The 27,576-nt window shown below is 38.1% G+C and overlaps 1 protein-coding gene across 1 annotated transcript in view; it reads left to right on the top strand.

Moving 5' to 3' along the window:
• Positions 1-27,576, top strand: part of LOC126237535 (filamin-A) — a 914,413-nt gene that overhangs the window by 531,663 nt on the left and 355,174 nt on the right. The window contains exons 17-20 of the mRNA XM_049947718.1: positions 21-173; positions 11,163-11,301; positions 11,403-11,482; positions 16,488-16,655. Coding sequence (XP_049803675.1) covers positions 21-173; positions 11,163-11,301; positions 11,403-11,482; positions 16,488-16,655 — 540 coding nt within the window. The remainder of the gene's footprint in view (positions 1-20; positions 174-11,162; positions 11,302-11,402; positions 11,483-16,487; positions 16,656-27,576) is intronic.

Raw genomic sequence — 27,576 nt, forward strand, 5'->3', positions numbered from 1 at the left:
GTGTATGTTGCTTAATTCAGGTAATCGTAACTCACCAACAGGCCTGGGAATTGTACAAGCTTTTGTAACTGGTGATGCTCTAAAGCTGGTACCAGTCAACAGGCAGTCGTCTTTTGATATGGAGTTACCAGAAAGTGGTGGAGACTTAGCTGATGTCTCTGTCAACATCACATGTGAGTTCTTTAAGTTGAAACTGTTTTAAAAATGAATATGGATGTATCATAATTTGAACATCATACAAAGGAAAGAAATATCCAATATTAAACAACAACCAAATAAAGATATAGAATGTATTTACTTACCAAATGACAGTATATCATACACTGGTTTCCTATCTAAATCTTCCCCTTACACTTTAATCTCACTTTTTCCACCTAAAGTTCTGAACACAAGTGAATCTTTTAGATTTTTATGCTATATTATTTTGTTGCTACTGCGACTTCTAAGGAAATAACATCTGATGTTCATTCATTGTATATCTTCTTGTTATTTATTAAGGTAACCCTTTGCTCTAAGTTTATTTTGTTTCACATGTAGACTTCTTTTCTGCTCTCTTTTTGGAACCAGCAAGAATCCTCTTTATGTAATTTATAGTACTTACATATCTCTCAGTTTGATTATTTTTCATATACTTTTCATGTCATCTTCAGAACTTGTCAGTATCTGACCAAAAACAAGTTGCTAGGTGTACATTTTCCCTATATGCAGTTTAATCAACTCTTTAACTATTAGTCTGCCTCACACTAACACAGAGATCTGGACATAACATGAGTGCCATAGCTTTCACCTGTCATTCGTTAAAACACATCATTACCATTACCAGTGATCACTGGATGTTGCTTACTATTGTATTGATTGTCCATGACTGTAAACATTTTGTCTAGTGTTAATGCCATTCAATAATTAAAAATAAAGATTTTTGAAAATTGTAGGAAACTGACAATTACATAAAGAAAATTACCTTCGGAATTAAAGAAATTCAAATCTTTTAAAATATTGTGAAGATGCTATCAGTGACTTAGCATCTCCGCTGTATGGTGAGTGGCAACTTTCCTTCTCACAATATTGTTACATTCTATCCTGGATTTTCCGTTGTTTGATTAGATTTTTTAAAATGTCATTTATTTAGTTATTTGAAAGGTTCAAAAGATCTTGACAAAGATGATGATGCTAAGTGTTTATTGAAAGTGCAGACAATAGTTTGTATTGAGAATTTTACCACCATATAATATCTTTGGTGTTTTTATGAGCAAGTTTTCAAGTCAATTGTTAGTCGTTCTGTGTCGTTCTCCATACAGTGGGTTTCGAATGAAGTTGTTTGGTAACTATGTTTTGTGCATGTATTGTCAAACTACATTCCATCAAGCATGGCCCATTATAGCATTATCACTGTCCTGGGCAAAAAAGTTAAAATGCCTCCCCTTGTCAAGTGCGCATCCAAGGGAGCAGGGGAGTTGGAGGCATTGAGTCATGATCCACACATTATAATAAAATATTTATATTTCTGATTTACAAATTTCTAGACTTTGTCACTTTATTATTATCGTTATCATTATTATTATTATTATTATTATTATTATTGCTGTTGTTATTGTTGTATTCATTTCACACAAAATGACTATACCGAATCATGACCCTCTCAAAACCCGAAGCCTGGATGGTGACCTTTCCCATCCCAAAAACCTCCATCCGTGCCTGCCCCTTGCAATTTGGTAATTTAAACATTTTATTTATTGAAATAAAATTTAAGTCTTTTAAATAATATAAAAATCATGTATTTAAATGGATGTAAGTTACAAAATTACATTATGTGCAAGGCAAAAAGTGACACATCCTACAATAAATGAGTGCAGCATAATCCCATAGTTACAAAATTTACAAAAGTTAGGCAAACATACAATAATACTGAAGACTTTTAAATGTACACAATTCACAAAGTTACATTCTGTGTAGGACACTAAATGATGCATCATTAAAATATACAAGTAGTGTAATCTCACTGCTACATTTCTTAATATTAGGGTTTCTCACTTAGTAAGTACTTTTTGGCGGCCACCTCATTTTTATTGTTTCCCACTCACATACACAGAACTAAATATGAGAGCTTTCACACAGATTGATCACGGTGTGGCACAATGTTCATTCCACATCTTTCTTTGGCAGTTGGTATGACCAGCAACAGTACTGTTATTTTCTGTTGAGAGTGAAGACTTAAATAATTTTGATTGTCACAGCCATTAAATTATGGTATGTCAATTGTATGTATGGAAAGAAATCAGGAGAAAAGTAATGATGATGATATAAAAAATATGCCCTGAAAAAGTTATACCATTGGATGCAGTTGATAAAGTGCGACCTCCATTTGTTTTCAGTCCTGTTTCGGTCTTAGCCAGCCCTCTAAAACTTTTTCCTAGTTTCTGTGAAATAAAAAAATAAATTTGAAGAACACTGGTCTACATTGCTCTTAGCATAACAGATGCCGAATATTTTAGTGAAAGGATTCAACATTTTTCCCCACTTATAATGTTGCAAACCTCTTTCTGGCTTGGGATTGCTAATGTAGGGATACAGACAGAATTTATCACATTCAGATTAGCTAAGTGTCCCATTTAAGTTTAAGGGGAAAGTATTGCAAACTGAAATATTATAGAACACCAGTGTCATTTGTCTCCCAACAATGACAGGTGTGAAGGCTTAATACTCGTGATCATGTAGTTTCCTTGCAATTTATGCCTAGAATATTTAATCAGACGTTCAATTTGAATATAATGTCCAACAAGTTAATTGATGTTTTTATCTGTTAAGTACCTATCAAGGGAAAAATACTCATTAAATAATTATATCTAAAAACAAAGATGATGTGACTTACCAAATGAAAGCGCTGGCACGTCGATAGACACACAAACAAACACAAACATACACACAAAATTCAAGCTTTCGCAACAAACTGTTGCCTCATCAGGAAAGAGGGAAGGAGAGGGAAAGACAAAAGGATGTGGGTTTTAAGGGAGAGGGTAAGGAGTCATTCCAATCCCAGGAGCGGAAAGACTTACCTTAGGGGGAAAAAAGGACAGGTACACACTCGCACACACACATATCCATCCACACATATACAGACACAAGCAGACATATACAGAGGCCTCTGTATATGTCTGCTTGTGTCTGTATATGTGTGGATGGATATGTGTGTGTGTGTGCGCGAGTGTATACCTGTCCTTTTTCCCCCTAAGGTAAGTCTTTCCGCTCCCGGGATTGGAATGACTCCTTACCCTCTCCCTTAAAACCCACATCCTTTCATCTTTCCCTCTCCTTCCCTCTTTCCTGATGAGGCAACAGTTTGTTGCGAAAGCTTGAATTTTGTGTGTATGTTTGTGTTTGTTTGTGTGACTATCGACGTGCCAGCACTTTCGTTTGGTAAGTCACATCATCTTTGTTTTTAGATATATTTTTTCCCACGTGGAATGTTTCATTCTATTATATTCATTAAATAATTACATATGTTAAGAAAACACCTCCATGTTTTATCTCAACTTTCTACAATGGGTAACTTACGCCTGAAACTAAAACAAAATTTACATCATTTCCGTCTGATAGTATGAATAAAACAATATTTTTCATAAATCTCACTTCCTCTTCAACTATTTTAACACAAAACATAACCAAAGTTTTTATAAATTAAATAATGCAGTGTATCTGTTCTTAGAGAATAGTATACTATGCAAAAAGCATGGGAAAATTTGATTGTGAGGGAGAGTGTGCCAACCACTGCATCACATAATTACCTATTTTAAGGTCGCTGTGACCTAGTGTTGGTAAGTAGCTACTACAAATAAGCTGAATTTTGGAACACAAATGCAGGTACCAGGTAGATTCCTGCAATACCAAATATGGTGAAGTTATTAGCGATTTATACGACAAACACAAATTGATGCATATCACACATGTGCGACAATCCAAAAATATTGACACATGTGACAAAAATGCAAGAGAATTTAATGCTTGCAGATGACAGTGCAACATAAGTAACAGGTAAAGGTGACGAACACATCACAGCTGCAGCCAGTGGTGTCAACTCCATAATGCAGAAACATTTTGTACATGCCAATACTCAGAACCAATCTCATTTCTGTGGCAAAGGGCGTGGACAGCAACTACAGAGTGACATTTGAGGAACCTCATGAAATTATAGGACATATTAACAGCAAAATCAAAGTGCTTGCAGATAGGGTTGGTAATGTGTTTTCTTTACCAGAAAATAGGCCAAAGGCATTCGCCATTGTCAAGCTGAAACTTATGAAAAGTGATATGTGAATCTGACATGCTCGATTATTCCACCTGAACTCATGAGATATGATCAGAATGGTCAAAAATGAGCATATGACAAGTTAAAATTCAGTGACGTTAATCTCATTAAATGGCTTATACATCTTAATGGAAAACTCATGTCAAGTCACTTCACCAAATGAGAAGGGAACTCAAATGAACTTTTGGAGTTAATCCACTCTGATGTGTGTGGGCCAATGAGAGAAACATCTCAATGTTATGCAAAATTTATTGTGACCTTTATAAATGACCATAGCAGTTGGTTTCAAGTCTATTTCCTTTGAAATAAAGGAGAAGTTGTAGACAAATTTGCTGAATTTAAAAACATAGTTGAAATTAGACATAAAATTAAATTCTTTCAGTTAGACAACATTACAGAGTACTGCAATGAAAGAATGGACTCCATCCTCAGAATGTAGTGATGTCTAATGGTTCTACACACAATGCAGCAGAATGGTGTCACCAAATGAAAGAATCGTGCATTAGCTGAAATGGCATGTTGCATGCTGCTTGAGTCAGGACTACTGCCATCATTTTGTGCCTAAACAATCAACTCAGCCAACTAGATCTGCAGGACTGTCTGATGGAGTTCTGCATGAGAAGTGGCTGAAGAGGGAACCTGACCTATCTGATCTTGGTGTATTTGGTCAAAAGGTTGTCATCCTGGATAACTCACCAGACAAAAGAAGGTTCAATCTTAAAGGCAAAGAATGGATTTTTGTAGGTTATTCTGACTGTTCAAAAGCTTATTGTTTGTACCAAGAGATCACAGGATTCACATGTCAAGTGAAGTGAAGCTCCTTGATCATGACAGTTTTGAGTCCAAACAAACTTACATGGGTGCCTGTTATTATCTTCTGGCAGGTATGATGTTATGCCATAATGAAGAACCAAACATGAGATAATACAGCACTGGTACTCCAAGAAAATTTGCAGACCAAAAACCACACTGAGAAGCATAATATCAGGTTGGAGTCTACTTCTTTGTAAATCTGGACATAGAATGTGCACTTTCAGCCGAATTATGCATTTTAGTGTGGTTTACGAAATTCCGATGCTCTTGGTGTATCCTGTTGTGTTTATCACATAATGTAAGGTCTTTTAATGCTATGTAGGTACAAACATGTCAGCACCCTAGTTGTTGTAGCTCCGCCCATGCACTTACGCTAGTTTCTAGTGCTCTCTGATAACTGCTAATGCAAATTCTAATGGTTGCAGAAAAATATTGTAAATGGTGGTTGAAATGCATTACTTTCAAATTAAATTTCATTTTATGCAAGATGAATTATGTTATGTGCGCAAATGTGTTTTGAATTTCTTAAATTACAGAGCATTTGATTCTCATTTAAAGCTCAACATGTTGAGGGCCAGCCACTTATGTCAGAAGAATTTCAAGCCCAGAAGACCAGACATTTATATCATCATTTAAACTTTTACTGGCACATTTGTGTGATGTATATTAAAGTGTACTACATTCAAACAAAGACTAATATTATATGTGAAAGCTTAGCTTTTCTTGTAGCTACACTGAGTATATTAATTTAAACCATAATACGAAAATATGCAGCATGTCAAAGATCTTTCCTAAATGGGCATTTTTGAGGGGGGAGGGAGGGGGAGGAGAAGTTTTGTTTTCTAAAGTGCCGGGAAGATCTATGCAAGTACATAAAACCTTAACCATGCAAAAGAATGATACGTTTTATGGTTCTGAGGGAAAGTATACTGTCACTTGACATGGAAAAAGTGTATTTTCACCCAGGAAAAACCCAGGAATTTTTTTCCTTGTCCACATATATATTGGTGCCTATAGGCATGAATATGTGCATGTTTTCAAGTCACTCATTTGTATCTCCGGATTATTTGCCATACAGTGAGTTTCAAATTAAGTTGTTCAGTAATTATGTGTTATGGATGTATTGTCAAACCACACCCCAGCAGTGGTAACTACAGTCTTGACAATGGCAATGATATGTCTATCATCCTGGCACTAATGTTAAGAATGTTTCTGTTTGAATGGTACAGTAAAAGAAACCTATCTGAATCTTTGAACTTAAATACAGAGCTTTCAGTGTATTGCTTAGAAGATGGGATAGGCAGGTGACCTTGAAAGGGAGGAGGAGGAGGTGGCAAAGCCAGCCACACATCAGTGTGTGATGGTTTGAAGAGTTCCTCGCACACACAGGTTGCAGTTGGGATGGTCTTCTGGTAATATGCAACTAGCACCATTTATTGACACAAGTGTTCAGTCTGGTCAAAACTATCCATCCAGCCTGTTCCAGATTTTCCACAATAATTTCATTATGGAAATTGATACCGAAAGAGAGGAGTAAATGTTGTTGAGTTTGACGCAGCTACTACCAAAATATCAGCTCTTCAAGCCATCAACCATCGGTGGCTAGTGGGAAATATTTCCAGTTATATCAAGCAGTTATCAAATAATAGTGATTGTGGACACATGGAGCTAATGAAACTTAGCAGTGGATTGTTTGCCACATTAAAGTTCCTTCCAAGGGTTAAATATATATATTATTTATTAAGAGCCAACTAGAGGGTGTTCAGTAAGTAACTGTGCAGTTCATAACTTACTGTATTAAAGTCACAGAAGTTATAAGAGATGCTGGAAGTGAAGTGATCCCCTTGAACTTGACGACACAGTTACTCACGTTTCTGCATCCAGTGTGGCATGTCAGTGCAGCTTGGAGCTCTTGTATGGTGTGCAGATTGCCTTCATAGGCATTTCCCTTCAACGTACTCCATAGAAAGTAATCCATTGTTGCCAAGTTGGGTGAACATGGAGGCCAGAGTCTTCGAGAGATGATGTGGTCATCAGAGATGTCTTTTAAAAAGTTCATCGCCTTGTGGGCAGCATGCAAAATTGCCCCATTCTGTTGGAACCAAGCAGTCTCAATTTTGTTCTCATTCATTGCACCTAGGAAGGGCTCCGCAATGCAGGTACAGTACCATTCTGTATTTATGGTGTTGTGAAAGAAGATCGGCCGAATGATGTGTTTACGAGTCGCTGCACAGCAAATATCAAGCTTTTCATCATTAAGTGTGGACACCTTAAATTCATGCGAATTCTCCGTAGTCCATACGTGACTATTCTGACTACTCACATAACCAGAGAGGTGAAACCATGCCACAGCCATGAAAAACATTGTGTCAAGAATCCCCTCACCATTATCATGCAGGAAGGACAGAAACCAGGTGTAAAAGTTCACGTGCAGCAGGTGATCGTGTCTCTCATTTTATACGGAAACACATACAGTGATTTCCACAGAATCTTGTGAGCCGAACGTATGGACATGTGGGCCTGCTGAGCTAGTCATCTAACCAATTTCTTTGGACTTTGCAGAATCATGTCTTGCACCTCCGCCACATTCTCTTTGGATGTGGATGTGGAAGGCCTGCCTGATTTTGGAGCATTATGAACGCTTCCAGTCTTTCAAAACTTGGTGACGAGGTTCTGTATGGCATTGCGGGTAGGCAACTTCACTCATGGGAACTTTGCTGCAAATGCAGCTTCTACTGCTGAGGTAAACTTGTCTCCATTGCAGAACACATGCTCCACGAGAAACACTCTTTGTTCAGTCATCAGCATGATGACCTGGATCACAATGATGTCACGCAATATGTTAGTCTTCAATCAAAGTGAATCTGTAGAAACAACGATTAGTTGATTACATCTAACTACAGAACCATCTCGCTACAGGCTTTTTGCCTATAATGGAAACATCTATAATGGAAGACTTCCAACATCTGTGAAGGTTTCCTTCCAGTGAAAACCAAATAAGAGGCCTAGAAATGTTTTGTCAGCAGAATTAAGTAACAAAACTTATCCTTTTGGTACTCTCAGGGACTTTTACATGAACTTTGATAATGTGAATCATAAAATTTTAAAAGGACAACCGCAATTTCAACACGTAAATGGGACCCCTGTGTAATGTTATCACCCTAATAGAGAGCACATGGATCAAACATGAGCAGAATCGTAGCAGTAAAGCTAAGCACAGAATATGGAGGCAAAAAAGATAACAGTTTCTCAAGGTACAAATTCTTAGTTAGCTGCTTTTCATGACCTACATACATTGTGACATTCACCTGCTTTATTTCTTCATTGATTGTCCTCAGTGGCAACATACTGCATTGCTATAGTGGCTGAAAAGTGGGGGGTCGGGTGGGGGGGGGGGGGGGGTGGAAGTTCAACACTGACTACTTCAAATGATGTAGCCAACAGGTGCACATTCGCGTTTCACAGTTCTTTACTTTCACTGTTCACACCCGCCTCCCCCCAATAATACAGTTATATGGCCAGTTAACTATTGGCAACTTTTAATAAGCCTCATTAATAGTTTGCAGGCATACATCAGCATACTGCTACAATATTTTACTGTTGAATATCTATGAGCAATAATAAACCTAACCACATAGTTCACAGTTCTTGCAGAATAAAACGGTACGTATTGAACAGACACTGTCATTGTTTCCATACACAACCTAATTGTGTTACACTTATTTCACAGTTAAGTTGATGCATCATTATTGTTCTAACAAAGACAGGTTTCTTGTCTGAAACTCGGCTGTGGACTGACTGTCTCAGGACCAAAAATCAGGTCTCTATATATCAACACAATAATGGGTACTAAAAAGGTTAGGCCAAATTATTTGTTTAAGTTATGCAAACAATACTTTTGACAAAACTGGTAGTTACTTTGGAATTAATTAAGAGCTAGCTTTGCTAACATGTTTTCAAAGAGAGCCATATACGTACTCATAGGATGCTATTAGTAGTTTCTCCAAATGTTTATAATTAGTACAGAATTTATATTTGTTTATAATTTAGAAATAGAATTTAAGTTACAAAACAATTACTGATCCCACCCTATAACAAAAGATACTAACTAGGAACAGTCAAAACTAAGCACAAAATTAGATCTCGTGTTATATTCTTTAAAACTGAGGGCCATTTTATGAAAATGCAGATTATACTTATACTCACTTATGTTAATGGTAATTAGTTAAAATTGAAAAATGAATTTTAAGGAGGCAGATGGCAAAACAAGGGGGGAAGTAAAAATATCTCAGCTTGCTTTGTCACAATTTGCTGATCTCACATAGCCTATTAAAATGTTCAGTGCAGCCTCCATATTTCAGTTAATTCCTTCTAGTTGGGAATCACAGCCTCAATAAATTCCATGAAAGACAAAATCATTTCTACTCTTGCTGTTCAGTTGGAATAAATCCATTACTCTGCACTGCTGATATGTTTTGATCCATGGCCATTCACAGGGCCAACACAGCCTCAACAACTGAGATTGGTCTGACACCATGGCAAAACCACAATTGACCTTTGTCAGTTATTGTTGGTGCATTTGTTGATGACCAAGGGTCTAAGATTGCCAGTAGTGCAGAATAAAAATTTTATGCCAAATGAACAGCCAGACTGTATTCTGTACTTCCTTTTTGATTTTTGGGTACTTATACAGAATTATATTCTTTATTACACTGTTGCAGTCAAGTACTCTGTTATGTTGATATTGATTTATTTTTCTGCCTGTATAGTGGCACCACCAGATGTCACTATTGAAACCAAATAGCTGGTGCAACATTACTGTTGGTCCCTGTAGCACCACCACCCAGAAGGCACTGCTCATGAGGAGTGCTCTTTGATGAGATTGTACCAGAATCTGGCATATAAGGCATGCAGTAAATATGTATCAGTTGTGATGTGATCTGTGGAGTGTGCAATGAGTGTGCTACTGGTTTGGATTAGGTGCTTCTAGCATTGACTCTGTTTGTCATAAACATGAGTTTGATATAGCAGGGACTGAACTTCACTTTGGAATATGGACTCAAGTTACTTTGTGCTGTTTCTGAGGAAAATCATTTATGTATTTCTCACTGCAAATAAATCAGGGCGAGTCCCATTAGCTCTTGTGTAACACACTTTTTATTAAAGCCTGGAACATCCTTCAAACAAGGAATTCAAATCCTAGTTAACAAATCTTCAACAAAAGAAAACTTTTATGCTGTATATGACCATAAGATTGAAGAATGAAAAATTCATATGCAAAGATATAGCAACCAAATATTTAATCTGAACTTTTGACAATGAGTTCTGTCTTTAATGACTAACAGTGCATCTGGCATACTTTCTTGTAAATGTATACAGGTGAAGCAAAATATTGACTGCACGTTTTGCTCTCAGTAATGTCCTTCAGCCACAAAGAATTTACAAACCTGATGAAGAAATATGAATTCCACAAACTGAGAAGACTGAGACTGCATTTGTATAGACACACAAAAGTATCTTTCATAATATACATTTAAGAAATTTAAGTGCAGCTAAAACACGTTTAAGTTTTTTAAGATTTATCCAAAAATGTAACAATTTCAAGGATGTAATTACAAACAGTAAAGATGGAAGGCAGACAGTTACCTGCACATGATTTATGGCTGCGTGTAAACACCTGTAACACCTCTGAAAATTGCACCAGCTTTCATTCTTTTTCTTGTTTTCTCGTCTTAAGTGTGCCTATTCATATATGCCTACACAAAAACACACATGCCACAAATAATTGTGTGTACACATGCAGAGGGAAAGAGAGTATAAATTTCTGAGGTATTATTTGTGTGCAACCCCCCCCCCCTCCCCCAATCAGTCATCTGCATTTGTTCATTTTTGTTTGTTCATTTGTTCATTTTTGTTTGTTGTTTGAATCCTGGAATTTCCATTATCAAAAAATGTTATTAGAATTCCAAAAGCACAACTCTGTACAGAGTTCCATTGAAATATTAAGTCCATATATTTAGTGAATTACTAACCATTTCTGTTTCAGCACCTTCGAGACATAGTATTCCAGTTAAGTTGTTTAGGAGTGGCAGTCATTTGACTGTTGATTTTACACCAACTGAAATAGGGGAACATGTTATTGATATACGAGTAAAAGATTCGAGAGTTGTTGGATCACCATTCAGGTAAGAATGTAGACCATTTCTATTCCATCAGTCCCAAAGCATTTACTGATTTATTTTCATATGTCTGTTAAAAAACTGTATAAAGACTCTTTTTATTTTAGGACACATGCCTACAATGCACGAGCTATTCAGGTTGGCAGAATACCAAATGGAGTCGTTGGACAGCCTGTGGAATTTGAAAGTAAGTGTGAAAGGAACTGCATGAATGCACGCAGATTTATTTTTAGGTATGCTATAAAGCATCAGGCACTAGAGCTGATCAGTTCAGCTGTTGTAGAACATGATCTGGGTCTCAGTCTTAGAAAATCGCAAGCCTTTAAACGGTTCAGAAATTCACTGTAGTGCATTCTACACTGCAAAGTGAAACAAATGATCTAGTATGCATTAAACTGCTTGCAAAGGCATAGAGTGTTAATTCTATGAGCTTTTTCCAGTACAGCCTTATCATCGGTACAGAAATCACATTACCATGCACACTAAAGAAAAGACAGTAACTCAGTGACCTTAGAAAATCACAAAGAAAAACTGAATCACTGCTAGGAAAATGCTTACTTTCCTTCATTCTGTAGCTCTGTTTTATAACACTTGCTGCCAGTAATTTGAATAAATCTGTTTACTACTTCCTTGTTAACTAAGAATTAAACAAGGTAAAACTATAGATTTTATTGTGTGGTCCTTTGTTCCTGTAGGGAATGATATAAATGAGTAGCAGATGCAAGATTTCCACTTCAAAATATGTAAAAAAGAGCCAATATATAACAGATGTGATTGATATCTTGAGTAAAGACATTTCTTATTAAGATCACACAGTTCAATTACCGCATGCAAATGAAGATTTGAAAGATACTGCTTGCATTCCATCAAGAAGAAGATCAAGATGTTAGTACCCTGGTGTAGTGACTACACAAACCTTAAGAATGTAGTCTCTTTAGTGCATGATTAATATTCTAGTAAATAAACTTTTTTTTAAAAAAGACAGATGAAGCAACATCAGTGTACTGTGAGTGAATGAGGAGTAACAGAAAAGCTGTCTCCTGTTACCATTGAGAAATCTTAAAAAGTCCAATGAGATAAGATATCACGATATTGTAGAACAGGATAAAATATTGTTTGTTTTGGCACAATGACTCTTTTTATGAGACAGTCATAAACTGTTTTAGCCTATAGTTACAGACTTCAGATGCCGTGATGCAGCAGTGGAATCATTCAGCAGTCAGCTTCAACTGCTGGTACTCTAAATTTTCTCAAAAGTGAATTGAATTGAATTTTATTTGATCCTGTAAGATTACATTGTGTACAGTAAATGTACGTGTAATATAGGAAATGTCAAAGTATTAAAATTCTTTATCACTTATTTTCCTACACCTTTGGCTTACATTTTTACATCACTGATAATGAGTAACAATATATACAAATTTAATGGCATAAGTATTCTGCAACACTGTAAAACTCTTTTTCAATGAGATAGTCTTTAAGTTTCTTTGTAAAGTCATTGTGAAGTACACTATCTTGCAGGGTTTTGGGCAGACTTCTTAGTAGTCTTATACCAGAGTACTGGGGTCCTTTTTCTAGCATTGCCAGTCGGTGGGGTATGCTCCGTACTTCATTCTTCTTTCTTGTATTGTGGCTGTGTACACTAGCATTTGTAATCCAGTCCTCACTACCTTTTGTGATGTACATTATTGTTTTGTATATATACAACGATGAAAAAGTTAAGATACCTAAATTCTTGAAACAGTTTCTGCATGTTTCAGAGGTCTTTCTTCTTAAAATGGTCCTAATTGCTTTTTTTTTGTAATGTGAACACTCGTTTTGTCTCTTGTTTGTTTGAGTTTCCCCACACAGTCACTCCATACTGTAAGTATGGTTCAAAAAGTCCATGATACACTGTACACAGAAGGTTCTTGTCTGAATACTGTGATAGTTGCATCATTAAGAATATGACAGAGCTCAGTTTCTTACAGACATTATTAATATGTTTTTTCCATTTCAGTTCATTATCCACAAGAATACCTAAGAATCTAGCAGATTCTACCTCTTCCAGCCTTGTTCCATCAACCTCTAAATCCATGTCTACAGCCTTTTCCTTGTTTTTAAACACTGCATACATAGTCTTTTTTTAGATTTATAACCAGTTCATTTTCCAACAGCCATTGAGCTGTGACATTTGCAGATATGTATGCTCTTATCTCAAGCTGTTCCATATTTTGGTCACTATTTAGTATTGTCATGTCATCAGCATACAATATTTTCTTTTCTTCCTCCTCAACACCTATATCATTAACAAATACATTAAATAACAATGGCCCCATTACCGAACCCTGCGGCACTCCATATTTGATGGATTTGGTTTCTGATTGGTACGAGTTTCCTAATGATACATACTGCTTGCGGTTGCACAAGTATGATTTTATCTATTCACCTGGTTGCCCCCGAATGCCATAGTTGCTTAATTTTTGTATCAGCATTTCATGGTCAATGGTGTCAAATGCCTTTGAAAGATCCAGAAACATTGCAGAGACAACCTTTTTCTCATCTAAGGACTGTAAAATGTATTCTGTTAGACTGACAATTGCTGATTCTGTAGATTTACCCTTTCTGAAACCATGTTGTGAGGTCATGAGAATGTTATGTTTGTCCAAATAGTTAACTAATCTGGTATACATAAGCATTTCTAGGATTTTTGAGAAACCTGATATCAGTGAAACTGGTCTGTAGTTGTTGGGATCATCCTTACACCCTTTCTTGTACACTGGCACTACCTTCGTTATCTTCAGTTTTTCTGGAAAAATTGCATCTCTGAAAGAACAGTTTGCTATGTTCAGCAGTGGTGTTATTATCTCCTCACATACCAGCTTTATTACGTGATTTGATATTTCATCATCACCATCTGATTTCTTGGACTTCAGTGTCTGTATAGTTTTCCACAATTCATCTTCCGTGACTGGTCTTAAGAACATAGTACTGCATGATCTTTTTGGTACCTTAATACCCTTCTGTTTTTGACTATTTCTTTCCAATTTTAGGTTTTCTACTACACTAATATAGTTATTATTCAGTATGTTTGCTATTTCCATACCATCTGTGACCACTGTGTTGTCTACTTTAATTGACCTAATACCTTCTTCTTTGTTTGACCCATCTTTTTCCTTTCTTTCAGCATTGATTGCATTCCAAGCTGCCTTTGCCTTGTTTTTTGAGTTCGCTATAGTGGTGTCAATTGCTCTTGCTTTCGCTTCTTTTATTGTTTTTCTATACTTCTTTTTTAACATTTTATAGTTTTCAGCTTCGCCCATCCGTCTCACGTCCTGAAGCTTCCTTCGCTGTTCTAGTATTTCACTCGTAATCCACTGTGCTTGATCTTGATGCCTTACTTGTCTCTTTACTTTGGGAAATGCTACATTAAAATGGTACTTAATTGTTGAAATAAATGCATCATATTTTTCATTTACACTCTGGGCCTCTAGGGTTTCATTCCAGGTTTCCTTACTTAACATTGTTCTAAAGATGTTGATATTTTGTTCACTGATGATCCTAATTTCTTTGGTTGTTTGTTTTGGTTCTGATAATGTTGCATGAAAAGAACATCCCCTACCCTCTGGGGATTCCCAAAGGATCGCCATAACACTTACACCTTCTCCGAACCTACTGATAACAAATCTAGTGGCCCGCCTCTGAATTGCTTCAATGTCCTCCATCAATCTGACCTGGTAGGGATCTGAAACATTCAAGCAGTATTCAAGAATAGGTCGTACCAGCATTCTGTATGCAGCCTCCTTTGCAGCTGGAGCAGACTTTCCTAAAATTCTCCCGATAAACCAAAGCTGATCATTCACCTTCCCTGCCATAGTCCTCACGTGCCCATTCTGTTTCATATCGATTTGCATTGTTATGTAACAATATTATGAGTAGGAAACAATACCAGAGAATGAAGGATGCTACTCACTATATAGCGGAGATTCTGAGTCACGATAGGGACAATAAAGACACACACACTCACATAAACGCAACTTGCACACACATCTGCAGTCTCAGAGAGCTGAGACCACACTGCGAACAGCAGCACAAGTGCACGATGGGACTGGCGACTGGGTGGCGGTAAGGAGGAGGCTGGGGCAGGGAGGGAGAGGGATAGTATGGTGGGAGTGGCGTTAGTCAAGTGTAGCAGTTTAGACGGAGGTCAGGAGAGAAGGTGCAGAGGAAGGAGGGTGTAAGTAGCAGAAAGGAGAGAAATAAAAATAAAAATAAATTAAAAGACTGGGTATGGCAGTGAAATGATGACTGTGTAGTACTGGAATGGGAACAGGGATGGGTCTGGATGGGTGAGGACAGTGACTAATGAAGGTTGAGGCCAGGAGGGTTACAGGAACATAGGATGTATTGCAGGGAAAGTTCACACCTATGCAATTCAGAAAAGCTGGTGTTGATGGGAAGGCTCCATATGTCACAGGCTGTGAAGCAGTCATTGAGATGAGGGGTATCGTGTTTGGCAGTGTGTTCAGCTACAGGGTGGTCCACTTGTTTCTTGGCCACAGTTTGTCGGTGGCCATTCGTGCGGACAGACAGCTTGTTCGTTGTCATGCCTACATAGAATGCAGCACAGAGATTGCAGCTTAGCTTGTAAATCGCATGACTGGTTTCACACGTAGCCCTGCTTTTGATGGGATAGGTGATGTTAGTGACCAGACTGGAGTAGTGAAACCAGTCATGTGATTTACAAGCTGAGCTGCAAGCTCTGTGCTGCATTCTATGTAGGCATGACAACCAACAAGCTGTCTGTCTGCATGAATGGCCACCAACAAACTGTGGCCAAAAAACACAAAGGACCACCCTGTTGCTGAACATGCTGCCAAACATGAAATCTCTGACTTCACCAGAAGATGACGGGTACAAAACTCATTGAAAAGTTGCAACAAGACAACGCCACCACTCGGCTGATAACCTGAGAAGTTGCGTCTATGTGATTGTGTGTGTGTGTGTGTGTGTGTGTGTGTGTGTGTGTGTGTGTTGTATCTACTGCTGAGAAAGGCCTTAATGGCCAAAAGCTTTAATTGTGTGAATCTTTTTGTTGTGCCTATCGCCACTCAGCATCTCTGCTATATGGTGAGTACCAACTTTCCTTCTCTGGTATTGTTACATTCCATCCTGGATTTTCCATTGTTTGATTTATGTTTGTTTTCGTTTAGTTGATGGCTCTGGAGCTGGGTCTGGCAACTTGGAGATTCTAGTCAATGGTGGCCACGTTACCAGCTTTGTCCGGAACTTGGGTAACCAACGTTTTCTGGCATCATTTGTGCCACATGAAGCACTAAGTCATATGGTTGAGATGAAATTCAATGGAGAAATGGTCCCAGGTAAGTGTTGTCAGTCTTTTTTTATTCCCTCTCTCAGAAACAAATGATTATGGCATATGCAAGTTTCATTCTGTTATCTTTTCTCAACCACATCTGTTGTGATAGAAGTAGTTCATTGCAATATTATCCAACAGTTTTATAACTTTGCAATTACTGAATGCATCCATTAATTGGTGTGTAAAACATTTTGAAATGCTCTTTGAGTGCATGTTTGCAGAGCTTCTTGCACATGTTTATGATCTAGTAAGAATACTACCGACTTTGTGAGGCAGCCTTACCTTTTAACCACTAACTGTGTCTATGTACAGTCAGTCTTACCTACACATGAGACGAACACCTGAGCTGAGTTGAAAGAAATAACAGGAATTTTAATTTTTTGGAAATGATTTATTTATTCTTTTACATCAGTGCCATCAATTTCAAGTTAGTCCCCCATTAAATATTGTAAGCTTATGCCAGCTATTTTTCCAATAACCAAAACACTTTTAGAACTCAATATTTGTGATAGCCATATCTCTGTTAGTGATGTGTTCTTCATCTCAAGTATGCTAGTAAAATGATGTCCCTGTAAGGTTTTCTTTATTTTTGTAAACAGAAAAAACTGACCTGGGATGATGTCTGGTGAATATGGAGACTGGGCTAGCATTACAGTATTGTTTTTGGCTACAAATTCAAGACAACCAAGAAAGTGTGAACAGGTGCCTTACTGCCATCAACTGTTTTGCCAAATATCTAATCTTTTCCCCCTGATTGCTTCATGCAAATGGCATTAACTTATATGTAGTACTCCTTAATGACCATTTTACATTGTGGCAAGAACTCATGGTACACTACTGAAAAATACAAGTACTTCACATTTGTCCACATTTGCCTATCTTTTTCAATTTCTTTGATTCAGAATGCTTTCAATGGGATGACTGAGCCTTAGTTTGAATTTCACATCCACAAATCATTTTTTTATCACCAGGCAATGTACTTCCATGTTATTGTTGAAGCCACATAGTAACTCGTGAGCAAATTGCATTCGCCACTATTTTTGTGTGAAATTCAACAATTTTGGACACGTTTTGCTCTCACACATTATGTACCAAAACATGAGGGAAAGAAGTTCATTGTCGTGAGACAGTTTATATGTCAATATAATCAGCAACATCTTTCATTGTGGTTTGCTGATAATTCGTAATCATATATTTCAATTTTCCCATGATTTCATCAGCTGGTAATGTGCTGGGGCGCCCTTGGTCATCATCATGTTCATTCTTCCTTGAAATCTATATACCTCTCGTAAGATCTTGTTTGTCTCATAGGAGACACAAAGAAACAAACAAACACTGTCCAAACAGGCCTTAAAGGTTCAATGGTACTGACTGGCTGCCATGTCATCCTCAGCTCTTAGGCATCACCAGAAGCAGATACGGAGGGCATGTGGTCAGCACACCGCTCTCCCAACCGGTGTCAGTTTTTGTGAGCAGTGTCAATGGCTGAGTGCAACTCATTTGCCAACAGCTCTCAGCAGACCTGGATGGTGATCCATCAAAGTACAAGCCAAGCCTGACAGTGCTTAACTTCGGTGATATGATGGGAACCGCTGTTACCACTGCGGCAAGCCCATTGGCTCATATGAGGCACACCAAAAGTAATATTCAGTATTTGTAAAACTTTTCTGTGTTATTCCATTCTTACAGCAAAATTTAATACAAATCATACAAAGTAAATAATTGCCATTACTAGAAAACCATGTAACATTTCCGACATCTGACAACAGGCTAAATATGCAATATCACTAGTGATGTACAAATACTTTTCAGACAAGTTTGCACACACAACAATGAAGAAAATGCAAATCGAGCTAATACAATATGTGAAAATACAAAACATACTTCATATCTACAAACAATAGGCAAGCAGTGTGGTCTGATAATTTAACTGACATAGTGGGGCAGTAAATCAAGGGAAAACAGCTTCAAATCTGTGAAGGTGAGAGATGAATTGAAATGAAATGAAATTAATGGTTATAGCTCTGAAATGATGATTAAATAGACACCCTAGCTGCAAACAGGTGTTGATATATATCATTGGAGACATGTTGAAAATGTGTGCCCCAACCAGGACTCGAACCCAGGATCTCCTGCTTATATGGCAGACGCTCTATCCATCTGAGCCACTGAGGGCACAGAGGATAGTGTGCCTGCAGGGACTTATCCCCTGCACAGTCCCCGTGAGACCCACATACTCAACATGTCCACACCACTACATTCGTAGTGCGCCTAATAGATGTTTGTCCATCACAATTATTACTTGTGGCAGATTAATCTACCAGGCCCCTTATGAGTTGGGGCATAGCATGTGCATTCACACAAGAAGGTCAACGGCCTGGTAGCCATATTTTAACTATACATGAAAGTAGTATCTGTTCCCAAAAGAACAGATACCATTGATGACTGTGCAATTTCTCTAGAATAAAATGATAATTAAATCGCCACCGTAGCTGCAAACAGGCATTGATATACATCACTAGGGACATGTTGAAAATGTGTGCCCCGACAGGGACTCGAGCCCGGGATCTCCTGCTAACATGGCAGATGCTCTATCCATCTAAGCCACCGAGGGCACAGAGGATAGTGCATCTGCAGAGGGACTTATCCCTTGCACGCTCTCCGTCAGATGCACATTCCCAACATTTCCACACCACTACATTCATAGTGTGCCTAATAGATGTTTGCCCATCGCACTCATTACTCATATGGGACTTGGTAGATTAATCTGCCACGAGTAATGAGTGTGATGGGCAAACATCTATTGGGCACACTACGAATGTAGTGATGTGGACGTGGGAATGTGCATCTCATGGGGAGCATGCAAGGGATAAGTCCCTGCAGATGCATTATCCTCTGTGCCCTCAGTGGCTCAGATGGATAGAGTGTCTGCCATGTAGGCAGGAGATCCTGGGTTCGAGTACCAGTCAGGGCACACATTTTCCACATGTCCCCAATGATGTATATCAACGCCTGTTTGCAGCTAGGGTGTCGATTTAATTATCATTTCACTCTAGAGCAGCTGCACGGTCATCAGTGATATCTATTCTTTTGGGAACAGGTACTACTTTCATATATGATTATAGCTCTATCATAATTTGCATTGGGAAGTATCTTTTTTTTCATTTCTCAATGGTGACTACTTTCCATTATCAAACCGTCTGTATGTACCGTAAGTGTGACCAATACTGACGATAGCCTATGTACAAAAACTGCCCCTCCAGGATGACCACAGTGGCATATGATGATCAAATTGGTACTATGGCCAACTGAGCAACAGCAACTGACTTTATAGAGTTCTCAGAACCTGCAATCCAGAGGCAGGGACACTAACCACTAGTCCATGAGCTGTGGACAAGGTGTGGGAAAGGTGGAACATTTCTGGTCTGGAAATTGGGGTGGCATTGATATATCAGTGAAATTTTATTTGTTATTATATTGATAATTACGGCACTATAACAATAGTTCTTTGTAAAGAAGTCATGTTGTGTGTTTTGGAATATCCTGAAAACAAATTATATGGTTTGAACAGTTCACCAGCAATGGAAACCAAATTGCTGAAGACTGTGTGGAGTTCACTCCTTAATTTTTATCAGTTATTAAATGCACAGCTAAATTCAATTGTTGACTTATTCTCAACATGGAAGACATCTCAAAATGCAGTAAAATGTGGTAGCATTGAGAAAAAGCAGAATTTATGGTGTACGAACAGAAATAAAAAAAAAGTGGCACCACAGGCATATTAGAAGAAAGACTATGATATGTTTTACATGAAGAATTAACTATTACAAAGCTTTGTGCAAAAGTTGGTGCTGCTATTGTAGAACATTGATCTAAAGCAAATGCACAAATGAAACTTCAAATTGTTCTGAAAATCACCAACTCAATTTTATGCATCTATGAACACTTCAGATTAGATATGGTTCCACTGTCTACCAGAAATGAAACAGCAGTCAGAGCATTTAGTGGATGTTGATGGTACCACACAAAAAGGGATTAAGTCAGTTTTGTCTGCTGGGAAAATTCCAGTTAATATTCTATTAAGAGACAATCATCCACCATAATGATAATGAAAGATTCTTTGCTATTGGAAAACTAAGAAAATTAAAGTAGAAATAAGCATCCAGATTTGGCCCCCTTGTGTCCATCTATACCGGCATCTAAAGAAATTTGTGTTTAGGGATTATCTGGGTTCATGAAGAGGCTACAACTGCAGAAGAATAAGTGTTTTCGAAACTGACTTCCCACATACACACAGCCACACATAAATTCAGTGGTGAAATCCTCTCACTGGAAAACTTTTGGATCAGATGCACTGACTTAAAAAAGGGACTGTGTCAATAAATAAGGCCACTTTTCAAACAAAAACCACACCCTTTCACTATCAGTTGGAGAACCTTTCTTTTTGCCTCATAAAAAGTAAAACTGCATACATGCAATGCAACAACAACTTGTTACTGATTTCATGAATCCAAGACCGGAACAACAACAACAACAACAACAACAATTTCTTACTGATTTCATGAATCCAAGACCGGAACAACAACAACAACAACTACTACTACTACTACTACTACTACTACAACTATTACTACCACTACCACCACCACCACCACCACCACTACATTAGTAGTAGTACTGCCACCACAGCCACCACTCACTCACCTCTGCCCCTATCCTGCTTCCCTTTGGTGCAACACGGTGAGCGAATAATGTGAAGTGCTCACAACCACCACTCGCTCATCACTGCCCCTACCCTGCTATCCTTTGAGCATCACAGTGAGTGAATAATATAAAGTGCTCACAAACACCACTCACCACTGTCCCTACCCTGCTACCCTTTGGTGCCTCACAGTGAGTGAATAAGATGAAGTGCTCACATCCACCACTCACTCACAAGTGTTCCTATTCTGCCTATCTTTTGTACCTCACAATGAGTGAATAACTTGATGTGCTCTCAACCACTACTCACTCTTCACCAACCCTAACTTATTTTCGCTTGTTGCCTAACAATGAGGAATAAGGAGATGCAGTCACAACCACCACTCACTCAACATTTTCCATGTCAATATCTGCATACACACGTAACAAGCCACTGTACAGAGCATGGCAGATGGTTCCTCATACAACTACTGTGCATTTCCCACCCTGTTCTTCTGGCAGAGATCATGAGAAATGACTATCTGTAAGTCTCCATGCAAATATTAATTTCTCTTACACCTTATATTTGTGGTTCTCATGGATAAAGTACGTTAGTGGTAGTACAAATGCTCTGCAGTCAACTTCAGGTGGCACTTGTCTAGTTTTTCTCAATAGTGTTTTGCAAAGAGAACACCAGCTTCCCTCTGAGGATTCCCATTTGAGTTCACAAAGCATCTCCATTAATACTTGTGTGTTGGTGAAGCTATCAGTAACAATTCTAGCAGCCCATCTCTGATTTGATTCACTGCCTTCCTTTAATCCAGCACTTGAGCAGTATACAAAAATAGGTTGTACTATGCTCTTTATGTCTTATCCTTAACAGACTGTGATGGCATGACTAATAACGAAATATTTTTTTCCCTTTCTTTTACTACCATGTACTCCATAGATATATTTCTGATGACGTAGAATATTTTTCATTTGGTTATATAGTGTAGAACTTCAAGTGTGACTATGTGTACTTTGCTGTTTTCTATACGAGTTCCTTATGTAAGGACGCAGATTTTTTTGATGATATTTCAAATAGTTTTATTAAATGTATTGCGTGAAATGGAATGCAATAGGCAGAAGTGTTGTAAGAACTGTGGAGCGAGAGAGATATCGATAGTTGTCGGGGCGAACAATGTGGCAGTCAATCACGGAAGGTGTGTGAACGTGGCAGTACTGGGTGTAATGGTGTGTGCTTAATGCAATATCAATATTGGACTTTCATGTGTTGGACATGGTTTGAAATTTGACTTCATGACGGACATTCTAAACATATGTTTTACTACGTGAACGCTGTTGGTTTTTGCAGAACGATGCTTGTGTCAGTGACAATGCACTTGTGAACAGACAGTACTGTTGTCCGTTTAGAATTGAGCTGCATTACATAAAGTGTGAATTTAATATTGCTCATTTTCTTGACAACAAAATATGATGTATGCTAAAACAACAACCGCCAATGTGGAAACTGTGAAATGTGTTGCTACATAAGTGATCGTTTTTGCGGGAACATTGCTATTGTGAGCCATGAATATTAACAGCAGATTGTTCAACTTTAGAACTGGCAAATTATAGCAAATGGGCTGTTAATTTAAACATGATGTGTGCACTGTGCCAATCTATTGTGTGTGAAAGTTGCAGTTGAACTTATTGTGCTGCATAAACAGTTACTTTGTTCCGGCCTACGACAGATGGATGCTACACAACTTATTACCACCTCCAGCTGAAATAGGATGTAAGGAAAGAGGATATATTAATGCCAAGGACACAACTGGATGAACTTATAGGATTCATATCAGCAACTTCAAACCGCTTCTACTGCCTTCACCGCATCACACCGACCCAGCTTATATAAGTTTCAATAAACCTTTTGAGAATCTCACTGTTGTAACCAATTTAACTTCTCTCTGCTTCATAACAAACTATCTCTTTATGTTTTTCTCTGTAAATAAAAGTAAGGCCTTCAGCAAATAAAAGTAAGACTGTTCACCTTCAGTGATTGTTGACCCCACCACTAACAGTAGTTATTGTCATCATTTTATTTGTTTATACTTTTCAGTGTATTTGTAATAGTCATTGCATGTGTTTGTGTCTTTTGAAAGGATGTGCTTCAATGTGTATATACAGTAGTTTAGGCAGGAGAATTTATCTGTTGTACAGTGAAATGTGACCAGTTGTGTAAGTTGAGGCATCCGCCATTAAAGTTATTTACACTGACCAATTACAAAGAAATAGTTTACTCACCATTGGTTGAAGTTGAGACATTAGAGTACACGATTTTTGTTTACATGCCACTTAACGTCATATTTCCGTTCATTAATGTTTAGATGCAAGTTTATCTGAGTTTAACTGTTACTGGCAAGCAAACTTACACTATACTGTCCTTATTTATCAAATTAACTTCAGAGTATTTTACTGTTTTCACTGTTGTTGTTGTTGTTGTTGTTTTCAGTCCTGAGACTGGTTTGATGCAGCTCACCATGCTACTCTATCCTGTGCAAGCTTCTTCATCTCCCAGTACTTACTGCAACCTACATCCTTCTGAATCTGCTTAGTGTATTCATCTCTTGGTCTCCCTCTACGATTTTTACCCTCCACGCTGCCCTCCAATGCTAAATTTGTGATCCCTTCATGCCTCAGAACATGTCCTACCAACCGGTTCCTTGTTCTTGTCAAGTTGTGCCACAAACTCCTCTTCTCCCCAATTCTATTCAAAACCACCTCATTAGTTATGTGATCTACCCATCTAATCTCCAGCATTCTTCTGTAGCACCATATTTCAAAAGCTTCTATTCTCTTCTCGTCCAAACTATTTATCGTCCATGTGTCACTTCCATACATGGCTACACTCCATACAAATACTTTCAGAAATGACTTCCTGACACTTAAATCTATACTCGATGTTAACAAATTTCTCTTCTTCAGAAACGCTTTCCTTGCCATTGCCAGTCTACATTTTATATCCTCTATACTTCGACCATCATCAGTTATTTTGCTACCCAAATAGCAAAACTCCTTTACTACTTTAAGTGTCTCATTTCCTAATCTAATTCCCTCAGCATCACCCACCTTAATTTGACTACATTCCATTATCCTCGTTTTGCTTTTGTTGATGTTCATCTTATACTCTCCTTTCAAGACACTGTCCATTCCGTTCAACTGCTCTTCCAAGTCCTTTGCTGTCTCTGACAGAATTACAATGTCATCGGCAAACCTCAAAGTTTTTATTTCCTCTCCATGGATTTTAATACCTACTCCGAATTTTTCTTTTGTTTCCTTTACTGCTTGCTCAATATACAGATTGAATAACATTGGGGATAGGCTACAACCCTGTCTTACTCCCTTCCCAACCTCTGCTTCCCTTTCATGCCTCTCGACTCTTATAACTACCATCTGGTTTCTGTACAAATTGTAAATAGCCTTTCGCTCCCTGTATTTTACCTCTGCCATCTTTAGAATTTGAAAGAGAGTATTCCAGTCAACATTGTCAAAAGCTTTCTCTAAATCTACAAATGCTAGAAACGTAGGTTTGCCTTTCCTTAACCTATTTTCTAAGATAAGTCATAGGGTCAGTATTGCTTCACATGTTCTAATATTTCTATGGAATCCAAACTGATCTTCCCCAAGGTCGGCTTCTACCAGTTTTTTCATTCGTCTGTAAAGAATTCGCGTTAGTATTTTGCAGCTATGACTTATTAAACTGATAGTTCGGTAATTTTCACATCTGTCAACACCTGCTTTCTTTGGGATTGGAATTATTATATTCTTCTTGAAGTCTGAGGGTATTTCTCCTGTCTCAAACATCTTGCTCACCAGATGGTAGAGTTTTGTAAGGACTGGCTCTCCCAAGGCCGTCAGTAGTTCTAATGGAATATTGTCTACTCCCGGGGCCTCGTTTTGACTGTCTTTCAGTGCTCTGTCAAACTCTTCACACAGTATCATATCTCCCATTTCATCTTCATCTACATCCTCTTCCATTTCCATTATATTGTCCTCAAGTACATCGCCCTTGTATAGACCCTCTATATACTCCTTCCACCTTTCTGCTTTCCCTTCTTTGCTTAGAACTGGGTTTCCATCTGAGCTCCTGATATTCATAGAAGTGGTTCTCTTCTCTCCAAAGGTCTCTCTAATTTTCCTGTAGGCAGTATCTATCTTACCCCTAGTGAGATAAGCCTCTACATCCTTACATTTGTCTTCTAGCCATCCCTGCTTAGCCATTTTGCACTTCCTATCGATCTCATTTTTGAGACGTTTTTATTCCGTTTATCTGCTTCATTTACTGCGTTTTTATATTTTCTCCTTTCATCAATTAAATTCAATATTTCTTCTGTTACCCAAGAATTTCTACTAGCCCTCGTCTTTTTACCTACTTGACCTTCTGCTGCCTTCACTGCTTCATCCCTCAGAGCTACCCCTTCTTCTTCTACTGTATTTCTTTCCCCCATTCCTGTCAATTGTTCCCTTATGCTCTCCCTGAAACGCTGTACAACGTCTGGTTCTTTCAGTGTAATCGGGTCCCATCTCCTTAGATTCCCACTTTTTTTGCAGTTTCTTCAGTTTTAATCTGCAGTTCATAACCAATAGATTGTGGTCAGAGTCCACATCTGCCCCTGGAAATGTCTTACAATTTAAAACCTGGTTCCTAAATCTCTGTCTTACCATTATATAATCTATCTGATACCTTTTAGTATCTCCAGGCTTCTTCCATGTATACAACCTTCTTTTATGATTCTTGAACCAAGTGTTAGCTATGATTAATTTATGCTCTGTGCAAAATTCTACCAGTCGGTTTCCTCTTTCATTTCTCTCCCTCAATCCATATTCACCCACTATGTTTCCTTCTCTCCCTTTACCTACTCTCGAATTCCAGTCACCCATGACTATTAAATTTTCGTCTCCCTTCACTACCTGAATAATTTCTTTTATCTCATCATACGTTTCATCAATTTCTTCATTATCTTCAGCGCCAGTAGGCATATAAACTTTGACATGTAGTAGGCATGGGCTTCATGCCTATCTTGGCCACAATAATGCGTTCACTATGCTGTTTGTAGTAGCTTACCCGCACTCCTATTTTTTTTATTCATCATTAAACCTACTCCTGCATTACCCCTATTTGATTTTGTATTTATAACCCTGTATTTACCTGACCAAAAGTCTTGTTCCTCCTGCCACCAAACTTCACTAATTCCCACTATATCTAACTTTAACCTATCCATTTCCCTTTTTAAATTTTCTAACCTACCTGCCCGATTAAGGGATCTGACATTCCACACTCCAATCCGTAGAACACCAGTTTTCTTTCTCCTGATAATGACGTCCTCTTGAGTAGTCCCTGCCCGGAGATCCGAATGGGAGACTATTTTACCTCCGAAATATTTTACCCAAGAGGACGCCATCATTATTTAACCATACAGTAAAGCTGCATGCCCTTGGGAAAAATTACGGCTGTAGTTTCCCCTTGCTTTCAGCCGTTCGCAGTACCAGCACAGCAAGGCCATTTTGGTTAGTGTTACAAGGCCAGATCAGTCAACCATCCAGACTGTTGCCCCTGCAACTACTGAAAAGGCTGCTGCTTCTCTTAAAGAACCACACATTTGTCTGGCCTCTCAACAGATACCCCTCCGTTGTGGTTGCACCTACGGTATGCCCATCTGTATCGTTGAGGCACGCAAGCCTACCCACCAACGGCAAGGTCTATGGTTCATGGGGGTAGTACTGTTTTCACTATCATATGATTTTATCATCAGAATTTTAACAGGATTGGGAAACTTCTCATACATAGGCTTGCTTTCAAAATTTCCGGAAATAAAATGGGTTCTTGGGGTTTATGCAATATTATTTTACTTCGTGCTGTTTTTCTTTAAACATTTTCTGATTACAAATTCATGGTCATAGTAACTCTCCAGGAACCATTTTCTTCATATATGGTGACCATGACAGGACAGTATTATTTGGATGCTGTCTATTCGAATCTGCAGAAATGTGATCGAAGTTTTGAAATTTTGGCTATAGGAGCTATTTGTTTGGTGGTGTTGTCTATACAGCAAATACAATATGACAATAAAAGAGGATGAACGAGTAGCTAGTTTCAAGGTGTGGGGAGATGACCAAGATAAAAATGAAGAAGCAGAATTTGTCATGGAAAAAGGATGTAAAGGACCAAAGTGGAACCAAGTGTCGAAGGGCAAGCAGAG

Source organism: Schistocerca nitens, chromosome 2 (genome assembly GCF_023898315.1).
Source record: "Schistocerca nitens isolate TAMUIC-IGC-003100 chromosome 2, iqSchNite1.1, whole genome shotgun sequence".
Taxonomy (NCBI): Eukaryota; Metazoa; Arthropoda; class Insecta; order Orthoptera; family Acrididae; genus Schistocerca; species Schistocerca nitens.